Source organism: Phoxinus phoxinus, assembly GCF_949152265.1.
Source record: "Phoxinus phoxinus genome assembly, chromosome: 11".
In the NCBI taxonomy this organism is placed as follows: Eukaryota; Metazoa; Chordata; class Actinopteri; order Cypriniformes; family Leuciscidae; genus Phoxinus; species Phoxinus phoxinus.
Window position 1 is genome coordinate 32,632,948 of NC_136886.1, and position 20,445 is coordinate 32,653,392.

The 20,445-nt window shown below is 38.7% G+C and overlaps 1 protein-coding gene across 4 annotated transcripts in view; it reads right to left on the reverse strand.

Moving 5' to 3' along the window:
- The window catches only part of col28a2b (collagen, type XXVIII, alpha 2b), a 34,698-nt gene extending 14,934 nt beyond the window's left edge, over positions 1 to 19,764 (reverse strand). The window contains exons 1-16 of one of the 4 annotated variants that reach the window (XM_079627775.1): positions 19,655 to 19,764; positions 19,517 to 19,557; positions 13,798 to 13,869; positions 13,390 to 13,551; positions 11,696 to 12,249; positions 4,790 to 4,810; positions 4,604 to 4,663; positions 3,764 to 3,817; positions 3,636 to 3,680; positions 3,511 to 3,537; positions 2,849 to 2,893; positions 2,716 to 2,760; positions 2,576 to 2,629; positions 343 to 411; positions 196 to 264; positions 35 to 103 (exon numbers count right to left, since the gene is read on the reverse strand). In XM_079627775.1, the coding sequence (XP_079483901.1) occupies positions 35 to 103; positions 196 to 264; positions 343 to 411; positions 2,576 to 2,629; positions 2,716 to 2,760; positions 2,849 to 2,893; positions 3,511 to 3,537; positions 3,636 to 3,680; positions 3,764 to 3,817; positions 4,604 to 4,663; positions 4,790 to 4,810; positions 11,696 to 12,249; positions 13,390 to 13,551; position 13,798 (1,275 nt within the window). In that variant the 5' untranslated portion in view covers positions 13,799 to 13,869; positions 19,517 to 19,557; positions 19,655 to 19,764. Of the gene's footprint in view, positions 1 to 34; positions 104 to 195; positions 265 to 342; positions 412 to 2,575; positions 2,630 to 2,715; positions 2,761 to 2,848; positions 2,894 to 3,510; positions 3,538 to 3,635; positions 3,681 to 3,763; positions 3,818 to 4,603; positions 4,664 to 4,789; positions 4,811 to 11,695; positions 12,250 to 13,389; positions 13,552 to 13,797; positions 13,870 to 18,335; positions 18,371 to 18,720; positions 18,860 to 19,516; positions 19,558 to 19,654 lie in introns of those variants that run through there. The other 3 variants (XM_079627777.1, XM_079627776.1, XM_079627778.1) reach the window with 3 other exon arrangements.
- Positions 19,765 to 20,445: the final 681 nt, after the last annotated feature.

Here is a 20,445-nt window from a genome sequence, read left to right on the forward strand (position 1 = left end):
GCACACTTAAAATTGTGTGCAATGATGTGTGTACCTTTGGCCCCGGTAAACCCTCTCCTGTAGGGCCCTTCTCTCCAGGCAAACCCTGCGGCCCCTGTGACCCCTGTAGAGGTAAACATGATAGTAGAGCTTAATACTGTGTTCAGTGTCGATTGCGCCCCCTAGTGTGAGCATTAACCAGTTGCACATCTTTACCGGTAGACCCGGCTCGCCGAGCCCAGGAGGCCCCGGAGGCCCCATTCTGCCCTGGAACCCCACATCACCCTACAGATTGAGAAAACACACGTTATGATCACATTGGGTTCCAGATATCATAGGTTTTTATATATAACTCAGGCCAACCTTTGGTCCAGGAAGCCCAGTGCCAGTCTCGCCCTGTATTCCTGGTGGTCCGGGAAAGCCTCTCTCCCCCTGAAGAAGCAGAACCATTCAGAACAATGACAACAGATCCAAAATATTACAGGTGAAACTCGAAAAATTCGAATATCGTGCAAAAGTTAATTTATTTCAGTAATTCAACTTAAAAGGTGAAACTAATATATTATATAGACTCATTACATGCAAAATGAGATATTTCAAGCCTTTATTTGTTATAATTTTGATGATTATGGCTTACAGTTTATGAAAACCCCAAATTCAAAATTAGAATATTGTGAAAAGGTTTTCATAAGCTGTAAGCAGATTCCTGTTGGCATTGACAGCGTCGCCATAGATTAGCTTAGAGTACGTCACATGTTGTTTATCGAAAATATGATAATTACGACATGGCATGAACACAGCAAATGTTTTAGTCTTTCCTTCCTGTGACGGCGGCCCAGAGAAAAGCCACACGTGTTTAAACTGAATGAAAGGGGTGGTTGAGTTGAGTATGATTTCACTTTTCTAACTTTAGTTATTTAACATTAGTTGTGTAATGTTGCTGTTTGAGCATAAACAACATATGCAAAGTTACATGTTGAGAAGAGGAAGAGTTGTTGTAGTCGAGCACATTTGTGAGTCAGCTCAAACTTTAGCATCCATCTTTTCACATGCAATAGAAAGTCACTCTGTGTGCATCTCACAACAGTTCCTATACGAGCGACTTATAGATTACCATGACAGAATATGCTAATTGAAGATAGTTAACTCCACATCAGCAACATAAGTTCATCAACTAACCATTCAGAGACGTCCTGTTGCTTCTACATGTTGTCACTTCCTCTTGAGTCTCTCCATCTTTGTCTGACTCCGTTTTTACATTAAAGACAGAACAGTTTCTGTCATTTTATTGTGTCTGCGTGAGGTAATCGCAGCTGCTAACACACACGAGCTCTTGAAACCCCGCCCTCTGCAGCAGCTCATTTGCATTTAAAGGGCCAGGCACAAAACGGTGCGTTTTTGCAAATCCTCAAAAAGTGACAAATTGAACATGCTATATAAAAATATCTGTGGGGTATTTTGTGCTAAAACTTCACATAATCTGGTGAAGAGGGGGATCAGATTTAAATCAAAATGGCAATTAATCAAAATGGAACGGATCTGGATTCTGTCATATTTACTGAATATAAAGTCAGTGTGCTTGTCATCAAGCTTGTGTTAATATAGGCACCAAAATAAACACGTACTGCTTTAAACTCGACTTAAACTTATGTGTCTGCTTTGAATAATAACAATAACCATGACATTATAAAAAATTATTTCATGATTATTATATCAGGCACACATGTCTGCCAGCATTTGTCATTGGGCAGATGCAATGTGAGTCTTTGAAGACACATGGCTCATGTCAAACACATTGAACTAAAGACTGCAATTACTGTCACACACACATTAGGCAGAACACCTTAACCTGTCAAAGACAGAAATACTGATATGTGCTGCTACACACACACACATGCATTCTGCGTGTGCAAGTCCAGACATTAATCTAGCTCGGCTAAAATATGACAGCCATCAGTACATGAAAAAAAAGAGCATTCCAGAAAAATAATTAAGCTCTGAGTTCTCCTTAAAAACACACAGATGCATATCAGCACCACAGAGATTGAGAACTAGATGAGTTTTAATGTCAATCTTTTAGTGTCAGCACCCTACAAGCTCATACACGGGATTTAAAGGCACACTATGCAAGATGTGTACTTTAATATAACAGCTTCAAAGTCCTTTCAATGGTAAACGAACTCGTAGTAGGGCGAATCATCCCGATAGCAAAGCAGCAAAACCAGCAATTCAGTTTGAGAGGTGGCACCCCGCCAAATCTCGCGAGAATCACGACTTGCTTTACGGCACGACGTCACATACATCAACAACATATGAAGCAGCCTCTATGGAAGACACTAGCACGCATTTCAGACGTGAATCATGGCAGAGTCGACGAAGAAAGCGCGGTCGGAAGAGTCAAGGAAAAGAAAACGTGACGACAGTAGTTTGACAAAAACGGAAAACTGCATAGTGTGCCTTTAAGTTATCATGCATGAACATGGAAGAATGTTTCTGGCATTAAGTTGTCCCAAACATTTCCTAAACTTTTCCACGTGCTATCTGGAAAGTGCTGCTTTACTGTATTTGAAAGCTGAGATTGTTGAATCCAACTCACTTTTTTCCCTGTTAGGCCCTCTGGTCCAGTGTCTCCATTAGGTCCGGGGAAACCCTGCAGAGTGAATACGGTAAAACTCTACTGAGAGAGAGAAACAATGCTTGTTTTGCATTTTCACAAATGCGGTTTAAAAGACATACCTGCAGCCCTCGACTTCCTCTGATACCAACAGGACCCTCCGGGCCCTTAAAAGAGTCAGATTCAGTCAAAATGAAACGTACAGTTACATGTTATTGAGCATGAACTGCACTGTAGACCTGAAGCGTCACTCACTCGGTCTCCTTTGACTCCTGGTGTTCCACACTCTCCTCGCTCTCCCTAAAAATGTGTTTCATGGTCAGGATATACACACACAATACAATGTAAAGGTATGCCAAGTCATTTTCTGAACTTATATAAATATTTAGTTAGTACTTTTGATATCTTTAATATGATATACACTCTAGTCATAGCAGTGGCCTTTATTCTACATAAATTGTATTCTGCAAGTCAAATACTACTTTGTTTTGCTTTTTTAGACAGGTAAGGAAAATCTGTTTTTTTTGTAGTCCATTTAGTTGGATTTAACACATTTTACATTTATTAAATTAGCAAACATGTTTATCCTAAGTGACTGACAGTGAATTCCACATTTGTTTAAATTATATTGTATAATTGTATATTTAATTTTCTATATTAACAGAGAGTTAAAAACACAAGATAAACAGAAAAATTATTAAGTGCACCATTAAGGATTGCAAATAATTGTAAACATTTGCACATTTCTTTATATTTACATTTATGCATTTGGCTGATGGGACTTTTTGCATATTGCATTACAAGGTATGCATTTTATTTTAATCAGTTCATGCATTCCTTGGATTTCTAATCCATGATATGGCATTGCTAGCAGCATCCTCTATTTGTTTTGTAATATCAGCTGATTTTCATTTTACCTTTTCTCCTTTGTATCCAGGTTTCCCCTAAAGATCAGTACAGGACACATGGTGAGAAAGAGCAATTACGCAAGCAGATAATGTCAAATTAGAGCGAATTTAGGCCTTGTTCTAGCCAGGTTCACCTCTGTCCCGTCTCGTCCAGGAGAGCCACTGAAACCGCCCTCTCCCTGCAGGACGTTCAACACATTTTAGATGTTAACATGGGATAAATAATTCACAAATATGATAGTTGATTAAAGACATTGTTGACCTTTTGTCCTTTAGCTCCTGGACTTCCATCATCTCCAGGACGACCCTTTTTACCCTGTGGTTCTCAGAGAAAGAGTGTTAACTTACATTAGATTTGCATAAACCGCTAAGACTAAGTTACTCATCCAAATTTATTTTTTTTAGTCAGTTACATAAAAAAAAACGTAGATTGGTCTAATTTGATACCAGTCAGACTATTTCTTAAGACACAGTCTCAACATAATTGCTATGTTTATGCAACTGGCCCCAAATCATAATGTTGACAGTCTATATAGACAATGATTTTTTTTAACAACTTGTCGATACAGAATAATTTCTTTATGTTCATGTGCTCCATTCTGGACCTATTAAAACCAATAAAAATTCTATACTTAATTAAAATAGCAATGAAGCATTTCTGTTAAATAAAATATTATACTTTTTTTCATTATTTATTTTACCGCAATATTTAAACAACTTTTGACCATCATAGGGACATATTTTATGGTGTTTTCCCCTTTATGTATCTTTTTGGAGATTGACAGAGATGACCATAAATCATCACTGTATGGACAATATCTGTGTGGATGATATACTGCAAAAATTGTTAATAGAAAAATAAAAGCAAACTGGTTTGGAATGACATAAGCGTGAATAAATACAGAATTGAAATATTTGGCTGAACCATTTATTTTATAATTGTTCATAACATGTTTGTTCAGCCACTTTAATCAATCTGGTGAGTGTTTCTCCTCCTTAATAAAAATGTACAGAAACATAAAATCTGTGAATTTATATTAAATGCATGTGTTTAGACATCACGTAAGGGAATGGAAAGGGTTTACGAATGTTTGACACTTACAGCGGGTCCACTGGGTCCTCGATCTCCTTTCTCACAAGTGCATTTTGGGGAAATAGGACACTGTTAGAACACACACACACACACACACACACACACACACACACACACACACACACACACACAGCTTTAGTCACAATAAGGTCACTAATAAGTGTCCTAAATGAATGCGGTGAGACAAACACTTACCACTTCATTAGCCACCTCAGTCTAGAAGGGAACAAAAGTGACAAAGGTTAATTTAAGAAAAATGCAAGAATTATAAGACATTTTCAAGAATGTAATTAACACAAAAAAATTGTGGAATTTTTGGGTATCAGACATCTAACGTAAACTGAGAAGGTAGTGAATGTCTGCAGGCGGTCTGTAAGATATGCTGTCATATGCAGTTAATTAACTCCTTTATATTCTTTTTTATTAAACTTAAACATGTAATACTAGTCACTGTAATGTAAGCTGTCAAGTTCTTAAAGTTCTTAAATATTAGAAGCCCAGAGCTACAGAATAAAGATAAACTAATTTTTCAGAGATTGTAATATTTTATATTCTGAACGACGTCATGAAAACATCTAGAAATGGGAATTCAGAATCAAGCAACCCAAAAGAGGGACAATTTCTTTCTTATTTGGCATTGAACAATAACACTGACACTCACAAAGTGTACAAATATCCCAAACAACTTTCAGGAAAACAGAAATGTTCCGCATTAAGTTTCTTTTCGAAACACGGTTCTCATCACATCATATATTGGAAGAAAGCCTGAAGTACCACATGCCAGGATGATTTTTTTATTAAGTGTTTCTCAAGCCAGATTTGACTAGAGGGTGTACAGTATTTTGCATGATTGGTGCACATGTGTATGAATAAAGCAAAAAAAAAAAAAATTATAATAAGAGAGAGACACATTTCCAACAACATTCCTTGGCTAAAAGATCTTGTTTAAACTTTAAAGTCAGTGATGTTAGACAGATGGCGTAATCTGGGAATCACAGGCAACCATGAGAACAAAGGAAATTTAATTGCAGGTCCTTTCTTCTTGATTGTAAACAGCATGCACACACCGTTGACATAATGACACATTGGAAAGACGCATTTCCTATTTAAAGTGTGTGCGATGAGCGACATCACGCTTAGTTTGAACGAGCATCTGATTAACAGATGTAAACACGGAGGCTGAGAGAGTAGAGCAGCAGAGAAGACGACTTGAATGCTCCTGGCCTTCGATTAAAGCACCTAATTGTGCTTTTCATGTCTCTATGACAAGCACCTGCATCAACAGTCATTCCAGAGCATGAGTATAGCGTGCAGAAGGCCGGGTTAGATATTCATTCTGCATGCAGGATCATGCTGCTCGTAGTACCCTAAAGCTCTGACCCGGCACAAAGTCAATGAGAAGCAGATGTTCCTTTTGCAAAAACTGCAACCCGCTAACTGCCATTCTGCTCTAATACCAGTAACACTGCCCTCATACCAGCTTACGGTCAAGCAGATTCTTCAGATGTACACCTGTCAAGACTATTTACATTCAATACATGAGGAAAGTTACTACATTGTTACTACATTGTTCCTAAAGACATTCCTGTAATCCTAACTGACTACATCAGATCTACAGTCGAGAAGCTAAACACATTGGTTACATCCACAAAACTGATACAATTAATATCCCAGCAAGCAATAGCCGTCATTTCACAGTCTAGGTGAACTATAGACCCGATATAGTCCGGCTATGAGTAAGTAATAGTAGTAGTAGTAGTAGCCTTTATTGTCACTTAGTCACAAGTACCAGTAAAATTAGCCATCAACCTGTCCATACAAACATACATACAATATGACAATGGGGTAGACGGGACAGGAAGACAGAGAATTTAGGAACATAATACAGCATGACATGAGGATAGGTGAGGGGGGAAAAAAAGGCAACTCCCAGACTATGCTCCTGTGAGGAGTACAGTCTGGGAACAGGGAAAAAAAAACACCTCAGCAACATTAGCACATATCAGTACAACAACATGAACCCACAAGACTTGCAACTGGGGAGGGGAGTGGGGGATGGAGGTAACCCAGCACAGGCAAGCAGCCATCCGGTCCTGCAGCCACTCGGCGCTGGTCACAGACCCGCCCGCCAGGCTGGGGGGTACAAAGCGGCGAAGGCGAGGGATGTGGGGTGGGGGGTGATTGCATATCTGTATATATATGTAAGAGTTTGTGTATGTGTAGGCCTGGAGATTCGCTCTGCCTGGCATCCAAATCTCGGTGCCTCAGTCCGCAGGATGTCATAGCGTTATCACAGCAAGTTGCCATGGAGACAACCTTGATTAGGTCCCAAACAGAGTCAACAATCAGCAGGTGTCTGTGAGAATGGGGGAAGGAACGCAAGAGCGGCTCACTGCAGTGCTCTTCCGGGGGAGTTGTTGTTCCAACAGCGGCCTTGGCCGAGGCCAGTGCTGGTTGAGGGGAGCCGAAAGCAGATAAGATTGGGATTATTTGGTCTTGGGGCGAGTAGCCGCATTCCTTTGCACGGCTACTTTCTTAGTCCATTCTGGTCCATCAGCTTTTGCAAAGCCGTGAGCTTCTCTATGATGTTATCCAGATTTCGGGTCACCTCCCTGTTGTTCTCCATATTGCGGTTATTAGTCCCCGCCTGAGTGCTGACCACTCTGCCCACTGCTTCAATCATGACGGGCAGCCCTGTGAGGCTTTGGACAGCTGTCACCGTCTTCTTAATTTCTTGATAAACCAGGGCAATGCCTAATCCAGTCAGCAAAAGGCCTGTTATCATGGTTCCGAAAAGATAGATATCTTCAATGTCCTCCACGGAAAGAGCTGCCAGACACTTCTGGTTGATTAAAACCACCACAATCTACCAGCTTGGACCATATAAGACCCTGCAAAACCAAATCATTCATCACTGTAAATGTAGTTTAGCTGGATATTCCAGCAGGGACAGGAACATTTCATTCATATCTGAGAATGTGGATCTGCCTGCCATACAGTAGATGTTTTCTCAGATATTAAACTGTTGAAATGACCAAAGAAAACAGCATTCCAGTTTGCGATGATAAAACATTGGGGGTGAGCGATATATTCCAGTAGACACGATTAAAATGAGAAAATTTTGGACTATCGTCTCTATCGTGGTTACGGTCACGTAGCGCTGCCGTTCTGTGCCGTCTGGAAAGCTTATCTTTTGAATGTGTTTTTAAGCCTAGCGGTTTAAAAACAAGTGTTTTTTTAAACCGTTAAAGTGCAATAAGCAGCGAAAGAAGACGCTGTCGAGGCTGTTGAGCGCACACACCTGAAACGAGTGCACTTAAACCCGCTGCTCATACTCAACTTAGCACTGAACTTAGCGCCTAGAAGTCTTTTTAGCGCCTTTGAACAGTCGAAACACACAAAACTTCTTGTCTTTGTGAGTATCTTCATAAACACAGTCGTTTATGTCTTTAGTGGACATAAATGGTTGAGAAAGAAAAGACATGTATTAGTATATTAAATCAGTACATTCTCACTTAAAGTGATAGCAGCCCAATAAACCTGCTTCGTTGCAGTTTTTTTTTTATAGTGCTTACATTTTTTCAGGTTAATTTGTGTCTTTGTTCTATTGTATTTTTTTTGTCTTGTCTTGTCTATTGCTTGAAATTATTAAAATTAGTTCCTATTTTATCACTGACTGTTTACTTGAGTTTTTTAGTATTAGTTTTTATGTGATTGAAATTGGTGATGAGATGACATTTCAATTAAATTTGTATATAATAAAAACTTTATTTAAAGCAAAAATAACTATATCATGATATATATTGTTATCATGAAATAAAATTATTCAAATCGTGATATAAGATTTTGGTTATATCGCCCACCTCCTCGGTTAATCATCTCAATCAAACCCCCACTAGCTTAGCCAAGGCAGCCTACCAGTCCTAACTAGCTATGGTCAACATCTACCAGGGGTGCATTTCCCGAAAGCATTGTTATCTAACTATGGTCGCAAGATCCATTGATCTCTGTTGGTAATGATGGAACTTGTGACCTTAGTTGCTTTTGGGAAAAGTATCTCAGTTTGTCCAGTCTGGAAGGAACATTTAAAACCATCAAATGCTGCGTCTGGCTGGATTTTCCAGCAGCTATGGTGTGATGTCATGGGCTTGGATGTCTCTTCTGTGATCTGCTGTTTTCTATTATCAGAAAAGCACAGGGGAACTTCTAGCAGGAGACAGCAGCGCTGGCTAACATTTTCAGTCGTAAAAGTTTCCTGACCATGTGCAGATGCTTTGTACTGTGAGACACAGAGGTCAGAAAAGACATTCTGTAGGTTTACACCACTCCAGATACACTAAGATCCAGCATTCCAGTCTACTAATAGGAAACTATCCTAAGAACGTCCGCCAAGGTCATTTGGAACTGTCAAAGGATTTTTAATAAAACCATGAAGAAACAGATGGGAGGAATCTCACTCTTGAACACAGACAGACATGACAACCAGTTTTATTGGAAAGAATAAGTTGGTTGACTAACTTCACCAGCATGAAACAACCTGGATCAGCAAAGAAATTCTGCGGGTCTTTTCAGGAAGGTATTTGGGTGTATGGTGTCCGGTTATGGTTCGGTTGCGAACAAGACGAGAAAAGCAGGATCTAAACGCAGTTGTGGCGATGATTAAACCCCAACTCAAAACAAAACACTCCGTATACTAAGGCCCTGTTTACACGTACATGGTTATTTTGAAAAACGGAGACATTTCCCTTCGGTTGTGCCCCTCGTTTACATGCAAACGGAGAATTCTCCTCTGAAAACGATTCTTTCTAAAAACTCCGGCCAAAGTGGAGATTTTGGAAAACTCCGTTTGAACGTTTGCATGTAAACTGAGAAAAACTGAGTTTTAGGCAGTCGACGTCACAGTATGCGGCAGAACTTGCACTGCGTCAAAAGTGCGACCTATATTTTCTGGATTCTGATTGGCTAACGTGGGCTTGAGCTTCTCGTTACACTGCCACCTATAGGTTTGGCATGCTCTTGACGGCATATACACGGGTTCGTGTAAACGAACACTTTTCTGAAAACGGAGAGGGTGAAATGTCCGTTTATGAAAATAACCGGCCACGTATAAACGTAGCCCAAGACTCAAAAACACGAACACAACAACCAGTATAAATGACGAGAACAGACAGTGAACTGAAATCAACAGAATACACAACCAAACCAATCATCGCAAATGAACAACAGGTGCAACTGATAATCAAATCAATGAAAGCCATAGAGAAACTAACTGAAGCACAGGAAGGAATGGTAAATGGACTGCATTTATATAGTGCTTTAACAGACCCATGGCCACCAAAGCGCTTTGCATATTGCCTCACATTCACCCATTCATTCACCGACGGCGGTGTCAGAATGCAAGGCGCCTTCCAGCTCGTCGGGAGCAGCGGGGGTTAGGTGTCTTTCTCATGGACACCTCGACACTTGGCCAGGTGGAACCGGGGATAGAACCACCAACTACATGAACCACAGAGCCTCTGCCGCCCCACCCCGAAACCCACCCCGAAACCCACCCCGAAACCCACCCCGAAACAAACACAGATCACCCGTAACATATGGATGCACCGATTATATAAATATCCGATTATATAGAATGACATCTGCCTATATAGATACTGATACAGAGAATGTGGTGGTTCTGCATTTTATAACACAATTTTTAAATAAAATGTAAAAAACAAGGAAAACATGTTATAGAGAGAGAATAAAAGTTAAAGAGAAACTGCTTTTTTTCCCTTTTTTTTTTTTGCTCCCCTTTTGATTGACAGGATATAAGCGGCCCTGATAATTGCCTGTTTTTAAACAATTGGGCGACATCCAATATCATTGGGAATTGCTTTTATCTCCTAAATAATACATTGATGCATACCAGGATTTTTTTTTTCAGGTATGCTATCTATGTATCTCTTTTATCAGGTAATTAAAAAAAATGGCAGAGGAATTGGCACTTTTCTCAGGTACTGCTAAGCAACTTCTCCTTTAGGGGTTTTTAACTTGAGATAAGCGGTGTATGAGTGAACATTTACTCATTATGACTAATACCCCGTTCAAGGAATTCATAATCAACTTTTTTCCATGTCCTCAGGTGAGATACAGAGATAAGATAGCCCATTTTCCATAGCTACCACTGCAGATGTGTGGATGGGGAAGAGTGGGGCTTCACAGTAGCACACATACTCCGAAACACATGCCCCTCTTAATCTAAGATCCCTCAAGAGATATAAATCCTTCATTTGGGCCTTCACAAGCATCTGAGCTTGACACTTCAAAGTTGCTCCCCAAGAACCAAAAGCTTATTGTTTTCACAGCTCTTGGCTCAACTGCCTTGTTTGGACAATCCTGATGGATGTTTTACTGCTCAGATGTTGCTTTTTCATGGCTCACAAGACTTAATGAAAACATTTTTTGTCAGTTATAACAGTCCTCAGGAGAAATAAAAATAGACACAACTGTTGACATTCAGTATACTATAACAGAGCTATAAAATAAATGCTTTTTTATATATGTGACCCTGGACCACAAAACCAGTCACATGTGTCAATTTTTTGATATTAAGATTAATACATATCATGAAAGCTCAATATATAAGCTTTCCATTGATGTATGATTTGTTAGGATAGGATAATATCTGGCCGAGATACAACTATTGAAAATCTGGAATCTGAGGGTGCAAAAAAAAAAAAAACATTGAGAAAATCTCCTTTAAAGTTGTGCATTTATGTTGCCGATTGTGCTGCATTCACTCACAAAAACAAATGTTTTATATATTTACAGTAGGAAATGTACAATATATATTCATGGAACATGATCTTTAGTTAATATCCTAATGATTTTTGGCAAAAAAGAAAAATCCATAATTTTGACCCATACAATGTATTGTTGGCTATTGCCACAAATATACCCGTGCGACTCGTGACTGGTTTTGTGATCCAGGGTCACATATTTGAGTCAAACTTTTCAAAAGCACTATAAACTTAAGAACCAGAACAAAATCTCAATTTGCTGTCCATTTATTTTGATTGATGTCTTTGACAAGAAAACAAAAGGCACTATCGTACTCACAATCTCTTTGACGATCTTGTCCACGACGCTCTTGTCCTGTAGGTTGTGTACGTAGCGGGCGGCTGGAGGACTGGCCAGTAGTCGCAGCTGGTCCATGTTGGCGGCGGATGTGAAACCTACTGTGAAGAATTTAATCCCTTGGTTCTTGGCATCAGCTAAAGCAGAGAAAATATCGGGATTCTTGGGATGCGACACGCCGTCGTACAGCAGAACGGCCACCTTCACGGTGCCAGGGCCAGACTCCTCCAGGTAGATGCGGGTGAGGTTGGTGATGGCGTAGGTGGTGTAGGTACCGTGCCCTATGTAGGGAATGGGCGTAATGCGGTCATGGAAGGTGGGCACACCTCTCCAGTCTTTGAAGGTCTGCTCGGTGATCACATGACTGCTGTACTGGAGGAGAGCAGTTCTGAAGTTCAAGCCCTGTCCGGTTTGGAGATTGATGTTCTGGATCCGGGTAACGAGATCTGTAACGAAGCGCTTCTCTTGGGCATGGTTGCCTTTGGCACTTTCTGAACTGTCCAACAAAAATGCCAGTTCCAAATTACAGTCCTCATCTAAAAGACGGAGAGAACAAACAAAAAAAACATTAATAAATTTTTTTTTTATTCAAAAGCATGTTATTTTTACATATAATTTCAGAATGGATGTAAAAAAGTTTTTCAAACATCTTTGTTTCTTGCTGAGAGCAAATATCAACCATTGACGTCAAACAAGACTGGTTTTATTGTTTGTATTTGGAGCTTGACAGCTGTAAATATGGAGTGTTTTTATAAAAGAGTAAAAAATCTTGTGGACCACCCAAAAAAATAACAGCATATAGGATTGTTATCGTTAACCAAAAACTAAAATGACTAATAAACATGAATTGAAATAGAAAAACAAAACGTAATCTTATTTTATTTCAGCTAGTGGCCAAGGAAATATTGCATTTAATATCTAAAGCTAAATAAAATAGAACTAAAACTATAGACATTTTTTTTAAGTAATAAAAATGACAAACACATCAAAATGACTAAAACTTTCAAATGAAGATGAAAACACCAAATATAAACATTAAATCTAAATAGAAATTTAACAAGAACTACGAATTTCACTGACACTAAAATAACACTGCAGCATACTGGTTTGGGATGCCATATTTAGTTAAAAACCTTTAGCAAATACAATTTTTTGGGGATGAACTATTTTTTTTAAGCGAGACTTGGAATAACAAAGTGACAAAAATGCTGAATTGTGACTACATCCAGTATAATGTGTTCTGCCACTAAAGGACAGTGACTCCTATCTGACTTGAATCATTTGATAACTGGTTAGGTATTACATAAATACCATAAAGTGTGCCAAAAACAAATGTAAAGGTAAAATTAAACGTGATCCATCTGAAATTGCCCTAGTCTACAGTAAATCACATTTATGAAGAAGAAGAAGAAGAAGAAGAAACATGTCGGAGAGGAAATTTGCCCCAGGACAGTGAGCAGCATCTAGATCAAATTCAGAAGCCCTGGAGAGGAGAAAATCTGTTTCATATGTAAAAAAAAAATCATACTCAATCAACATACTTCACATGTCTGAGAGTTGAAGACCAATAATCGGTCTCGAGACCAAAAACATACTTGTGCTTACTGGAAACCAAAGGATACAGTATTTTGCAAGCCACCTGCTGTTTGCTGTGTTGAAAAGCAAATAATATTTACCGTTGTTTTTTGGGATGACATTTGAGGTGATTGGTTTATTTTTGCTTCTTCCATTTCTCTTGTCTTCTACGTCATCGTCATCATCATAATCATCAAGATCCTCCAGCTGAGCCGAAACAAGCTGGACTCCCAACAGCAAAACCAGCCACAGCCGTATCATCACTACAGTACGAGAGAGAGAGAGACTATATTAAGGATGGATAACCTTATTTTCACATGTGTTGCCACATTCAAAGTTTGCAAAGTTTATTTGCTTTTCACTCTAAATACTCTAAATAATAGTAACATCATATTGCCACATCACCTTGAAAAAGTGGAATAGCAAAGAAGTTATTTTCTCATGATTTTAACCCATTTTACTGAACTCTCCAAACAGAACAGATTCATAAACAGAAAAAGTGCACTTACTGTGTAAAGCAGCTCTGATTTCAGTACAGCGATGAAGATCAGAAGCTCATGACAGACTTCATAGCCTCTTCTCTGTATGAGATTCACATGCAATAAAAAGATGGCATATGAAATGAATGAGAATCCCTGGATATGTGTGAAGAGCGCATGGGTTTGCTGTGTAAAATGTGCATCAGCTCCATTCATGTAAAGCATCTGCTGCCATCCAGAGGAACACTAATATCCAGAGCTCCTCCCATAAACACACCCATTTTTACATATAATGCTATATATCATAATATATAAAATGCATGGCTGTGCATAAATGTAAAAAAGACTGTTTTAATTTTTTTTTTCAAAGCAAATACTTTTAATTTAGGATTATTTTGTGTTTGAACATCCTCAGATTTAAAATGAAGCATGACCACACTTGTAGCTACACTTAAGTTGTGGTTATAAGTTGATATCCTACATTCAAAAAATATTTTATACATTTAATAAATACATTCTTAATATTTGTTGTTTTTGTTTTATGTTTGACCTTGTATATATCAATATTTATAACAGTTTGATTAATTAAACTGTAAACTCTCAAGGGTTGGCTTTCTAAATATATGTTGGTTATGTGTCTAAAAAAAAAACTTTTTATTTTGGGTATGTCATGAATGCATCACTTGCCAAAATTGAGGGTGACGAGGAAGATCCTCCCATAAACACCCATTTTTACATATAATGCTATATATCATAATATATAAAATGCATGGCTGTGCATAAATGTAAAAAAGACTGTTAAAAAAATTTAATGTTTTTTTAAAGCAAATAATTTAAATTTAGGATTATTTTGTATTTATTCATGAACATTAAAACATACATTAACTACTGACCTACTATAATTAAATCAGCGATGCATAAGGATCATTTCTTTTAAATGTACAATCGAATGCACAGCTCTTAATGATTTTGTACGTAATAACTTTAAATAAATAAAAATTAGATACCGTACACGTCCACAGTCTTATAAATGCTTAAAGGATTCATGGAAAATCTCCAGCAGGGACTGTTAACGTCCTGACCTGTCGTGATATATGTATGCTGTGTGGACACACCACTGTACAGCACTGAAATAAAGCTGGAACATCAAAGCATGTGGTGTTCAAAGCATGCCGGGCAGTAATAAAACAATAAAAACTTTGAATCTGAGCGGAAACATAAATTCTGCTCTGAGCCAGTGACGACGGCAGGGCTTGAAGTGAACAGGGAATGAATCAGGATGACACCGTTCTCTCAGAGATGTTCCCCAAGAGTTGTGAGCCATGGAGCTGCATAAATGTGTCAACTAACAATACATGGTGTGAAATATCTGTACATTCTTTTCCTCACCTATATATCTCAAAAACGTATATAGCATACTCTATTTTATTGTCCTGCTTCAAAAGAGAAGCAACATGCACCGTATGATCACTTTAAAAGTCTGAACTTTGGTCCATTTCTAAGCAAGTTGTAACAAACCGAAATGTATTTATTTTTACTTCATCGAAATGGTACAAAACTTGGTAAAGGTTTTGGTACTTGCTGTACCCACACAAACACACACACACACACACACACACACACACACACACACACAAAAAAAAAACTCAAAACACACACACTTGATCTCAAAAGATCAAAATTATTGAGATCAAAATTCCGGCCAGTTAATAATATCTAGAATATCAAAATCGACTTCTGGCGGTAGATCCTTTTCCTATTTAGCACCAAAACTTTGGAACAGTTTTCCTACCATTGTCCGGGAAGCAGACACACTCTGTCAGTTCAAAGCTAGATTAAAGACACATCTCATTCACATAATGCATTATAGACTTCTATAACTCAATGTTAGGCTGCATAGATTAGGTCAGCCGGAACTGGGAACACTTCCCTTAAATCCTGATGTACTCGTTACATCATAAGGATGGCATCTACGCTAATTTTAGTGTCTTTGTTTATCCCGAGGTTTTCCCGCAGCCTGCCGGATCCAGGCCGTATCCAGATCTAATAAATTTTTATTTATAATTTTTATAATGCACTTTTCATTTGCGAACAAATCTCAAAGTGCTACATCAAACATATTTCAGAAGTAAAAACAGGGGCAAGGATAAGAAAACATTAAATATAAAACAGTTCAGTTTCACATTAATTGTAGCTATTTTTAAATAAAAAAGTTTTTAAGTCTTTTTTAAAGTGGTCAACTGCCTGTGGAACCCTCAGGTGGTTTGGCAATGAGTTCCACAGTCTCGGGGCAACAGAGGAGAAAGCACGGTCTCCCATGGTCCGGAGCTTGGTTCTGGGAGGACGGAGACGATTGCCATTTTGTGAACGGAGGTTTCTGGTTGATGTTTGCTGGGTGAGAAGTTCCTTGAGGTAGGGTGGAGCATTTCCATGGATGCATTGGTGGGTGAGGAGAGTGATTTTGTATTGGATCCTGGCGGAGATGGGGAGCCAGTGAAGTGCTTGAAGGATGGGGGTTATGTGTTCGTATTTACGCACTCTCATTAGGATCCTAGCAGCACTGTTCTGTATGTGTTGGAGTTTCTGCAGACTCTTGCTAGAGATCCCATACAGAAGAGCGTTACAATAGTCCAGCCTGGAGGAGACAAAGGCATGGACAAGTTTTGTGGCGTCAGAAAGGGTGAGTGTGGGACGGAGTTTGGCAATATTCCTAAGGTGGAAAAAGGATGATTTGCACAGATGTTTGACATGGTTGTCAAATGTGAGGTGAGAGTCAAGTTTTACACCGAGGTTGGTTACTGTAGATGAGAGAGGGATGACTTTTCCAGAAAAAGTGATAGAGGTTATTAGGGACGACTGAACCTGCTGAGGAGTGCCGACAAGAATTGCCTCAGTTTTGGAATAATTTAACTGAAGGAAGTTCTGACTCATCCAGGCCTTTATCTCCTCCAGGCAGGAGGTCAGTAGTGGTGGTGTGCAAGATGATGAAGGCAGAGCAGCCGGGAGGTGGGGGGTTGGGTTTATTTTGAGGTAAAGTTGTGTATCATCAGCGTAGCAATGGAAGGAGATACCATGCTGGCTAATGATGCGGCCAAGGGGGAGCATATAGAGAATAAAGAGAATTGGACCAAGTACTGACCCTTGAGGAACACCACATGTGACAGCATGTGGGTGAGATTTAGCTGCACCCAAACTGACGTACTCGGTCCTTCCAGATAAGTAGGATGTGAACCAGTCCAAAGCAGAATTTGATAGTCCTATATCACTATGGAGGCGGTCGAGAAGAATGTTGTGGTCGACAGTGTCAAAAGCTGCTGTGAGGTCAAGGAGGATAAGAATTGAGGGGGAGCCAGCATCGGCTGCCATCAGAAGGTCATTCGTGACTCTGACCAGAGCTGTTTCTGTGCTGTGGGCGGACCGGAAGCCTGACTGAAACTTATCATACATGTTGTGACGTTGAAGATGGTCCTGGAGCTGAGCAGCAACTGCTTTTTCCAATACTTTGGAAAGGAATGGAAGTTTGGATATGGGCCTGAAGTTGGCAAGGTTTTCCGGGTCCAAACTGGGTTTTTTAAGAAGTGGGGTGATAGCCGCAATTTTGAGGGGGGAAGGAACATGGCCAGACTGGAGGGAGTGGTTTATTGTTTTTGTGATGAGGGGACTTATGGCAGAGAGATTTGATTTTATCAGGATAGTGGGAAAGGGGTCCAGGGCACAGGAAGATGATTTCATTTTTTTAATGATTCCCTCAATTTCAAGTTGAGAAACTTCAGAGAAGCAATGAAGAGAGTGGAAGAAACCAGACTGTGAACTGACAGAATGGGCAGGTAGTGCAGAGGAAGGACCTTCGCCTGGACCCGATGACAACGCAGTGCTGAAGTGCCAACTAGCCTCTCCCTATGGAGGATCCTTTACCACTCTACAGATAAAGCGCTGTGGAAAATTTCGCTGTGGTGTATCTCCCCCGTAGTGATAAAATAAAATAAAATTCTGTATCAAATTTATAGGCAGGACAAATAGTTTGATTAGGCTTGGTTTGTAGAGAATTACAAACCTGCGCACATTCAAAAGCACATAACTATTGAATCAAATCCTGATGCGCACACGAGCGCCATTACTCACAGGTTCTCGTTTAAGAGAACAGTGTCGTCTTAGCGGCCCCTAATTTAATAACAAATTATCCTTTCGACGTAAGTGAATCAATCAAAACTAACTTTAGCTGGAAAATATCTTTATTCAAGAACCGCTATAAAGCCAAAACAATATGTTACCTTAAATTATACATTTATCTCTGTAAAGCAGCTTTGAAACAATCTACATGGTTAAAAGCGCTATATAAATGAAGATGACTTGACTTGACACACACACACACGCACACACACACACAAGTTTGTTTTGCTATACTTGTGAGTTTTTGCTATACTTAGTTCTGTTTCATGGGCTTTTAGTTTGTTTTCATTCATCACATGTTCCTTTGTTTGAATTTCCCGCCACTCATCAGTTTCCATGGACACAAATCCTAACCACAGCTGTTCATCATTCAGTTCATCACCATATAAGTTACTCACCATGTTTGTTGGTCCATGTTCATGTCTATTTCATGCACACCTTCTGTATTTACATTATTATTAAAGGGGTGGTTGAGTATGATTTCACTTTTCTAACTGTAGTTAGTGTGTAATGTTGCTGTTTGAGCATAAACAACATCTGCAAAGTTACAATGCAGTTCAGAGCAAAGGGAGAAATTTGCTTTTAAAGAAATTGCTTTTTAAGGACTACAACAAACGGCTGGTAGGAACTACACAGCATTCCTCCCGGGTTAGTGACATCACCAACCCTAAAATTTACATAAACCCCGCCTCCTGAACGCGATTTATAGATTATCAAGACAGAATATGCTAATCAATGACTAGAAGATAACAACACATCAGCAACATAAATTCATCAACTAACCATTCAGAAATGTCCTGTTGCTTCTACATGTTGTCACTTCTTCTTGAGTCTCTCCATCTTTGTCTGAATCCGGTTTAAACATAGAAGGCTAAACGTTTTAGACATTTTCAGTGCATGTGTCTCAGAGTGCAAGTTGTTGAAGCTCCGCCCCCTGTGCCGGGAGCAGCAGCTCATTTGCATTTAAAGGGACAGACACAAAACGGTGCGTTTTTGCTCACCCTCAAAAAGTGACAATTTTAACATGCTATATAAAATATCTGTGGGGTATTTTGAGCTAAAACTTCACATACACACTCTGGGGACATCAGAGACTTATTTTATATCGACCATAGACCAGGCCTAAGTGAGTACCAAATAATTATGTCTGCATTCAAACTAATGACAAACAAATGGGAACAACTTTTTGTGTCAGACTATATGTACATGGCATAGGTGAAAGTCTGAAGATAGGAGCGGAAGGCAACATAAACAATGTTTAAAAGATGCTTAAACAAGTTGATGTGACTATGGTCAACTTTTAATACAGACAATAAACGTAAAACCGTTTTCACACTCTTAGTTTGTATACTAACAATGCACATGTATGCATATTATTTTTTTTTTTTTGTCATTTGTCATTTCAATGTCATTTCCACCACACTTGCAAATTGAGTTAATAGTAATCTGTGTTAATAAAAAAAAAAAAAAAAAAAAAATTTAATTTATGTATCCTAAATATATATAATTAGCCTAAATATTTCTGTTTTTGTATAGTAATAGAAAATGTTTAATTTTGATTGGAAATGCCTCTATTTACCTCGATTGTTCCTTGTGTTCCTCATTTATCCCTGTTTTAACCTTCGTAAACAAAAAAATAAAACAATTTTACACAATAAATTGAAATTGTTTAGATTGATTTCACTCTGATGACCAGTTTTAAAGATAGATGTCATACTTCCCCGCTTCAGTGTTGATTTGGTTGGTTGGTTAGGTTTTCCTCACAGAAGTGTATGAACATTCAAATGACGCTGGTGATTAGATGAAGGCCTACCGAACATTTTATGTGAATCAATTCAAACTGTTGAATCAATTCAAATGAATCGAATCGAACCACTGATTCAGCTGTTAATTTAGACGCGTCACCACTCATTTTTCATATTTAAATGTTTTAATAAAAATATGTGGATATTGATGTTTATATACTAAAAATGTTTAGCCTTATATAAATTAAACCGTTTCCAATGTTCTTTCTTATTTATTTAGTAAAAAAAAAAATAGCACGGAAAACATTCCGGCTAGTATTAGATTTTATTTATCTTCATAAACATTGTGAACCTACATTGTGAAATTATGAAATGGTGGTTCCTCTGGGAATAATAAAACCGATTTCAGAGCAAAAACATTAATATCGAGGTAAATTGAATATCATATAGGCTAAGAAAGCTGAATGATCCTGTATGATTGTATGCTTACGTGCCAGCAGAGGGTAGCAGAGCCACGTGTTACGTTTATTTTTGGTCACACACACACACACACTAACACACACACACACACACACACACACACACACACACACACACACACACACACACACACACACACACACACACACACACACACACACACACACACACACACACACACACACACACACCTTTACAATTACAAAAAAGTTGTTCAAAACAAAGTTTCACAATAATAATAATAAGGATAGTGAGTCTGTTTTGTGTGAAAGAACTGAAGATA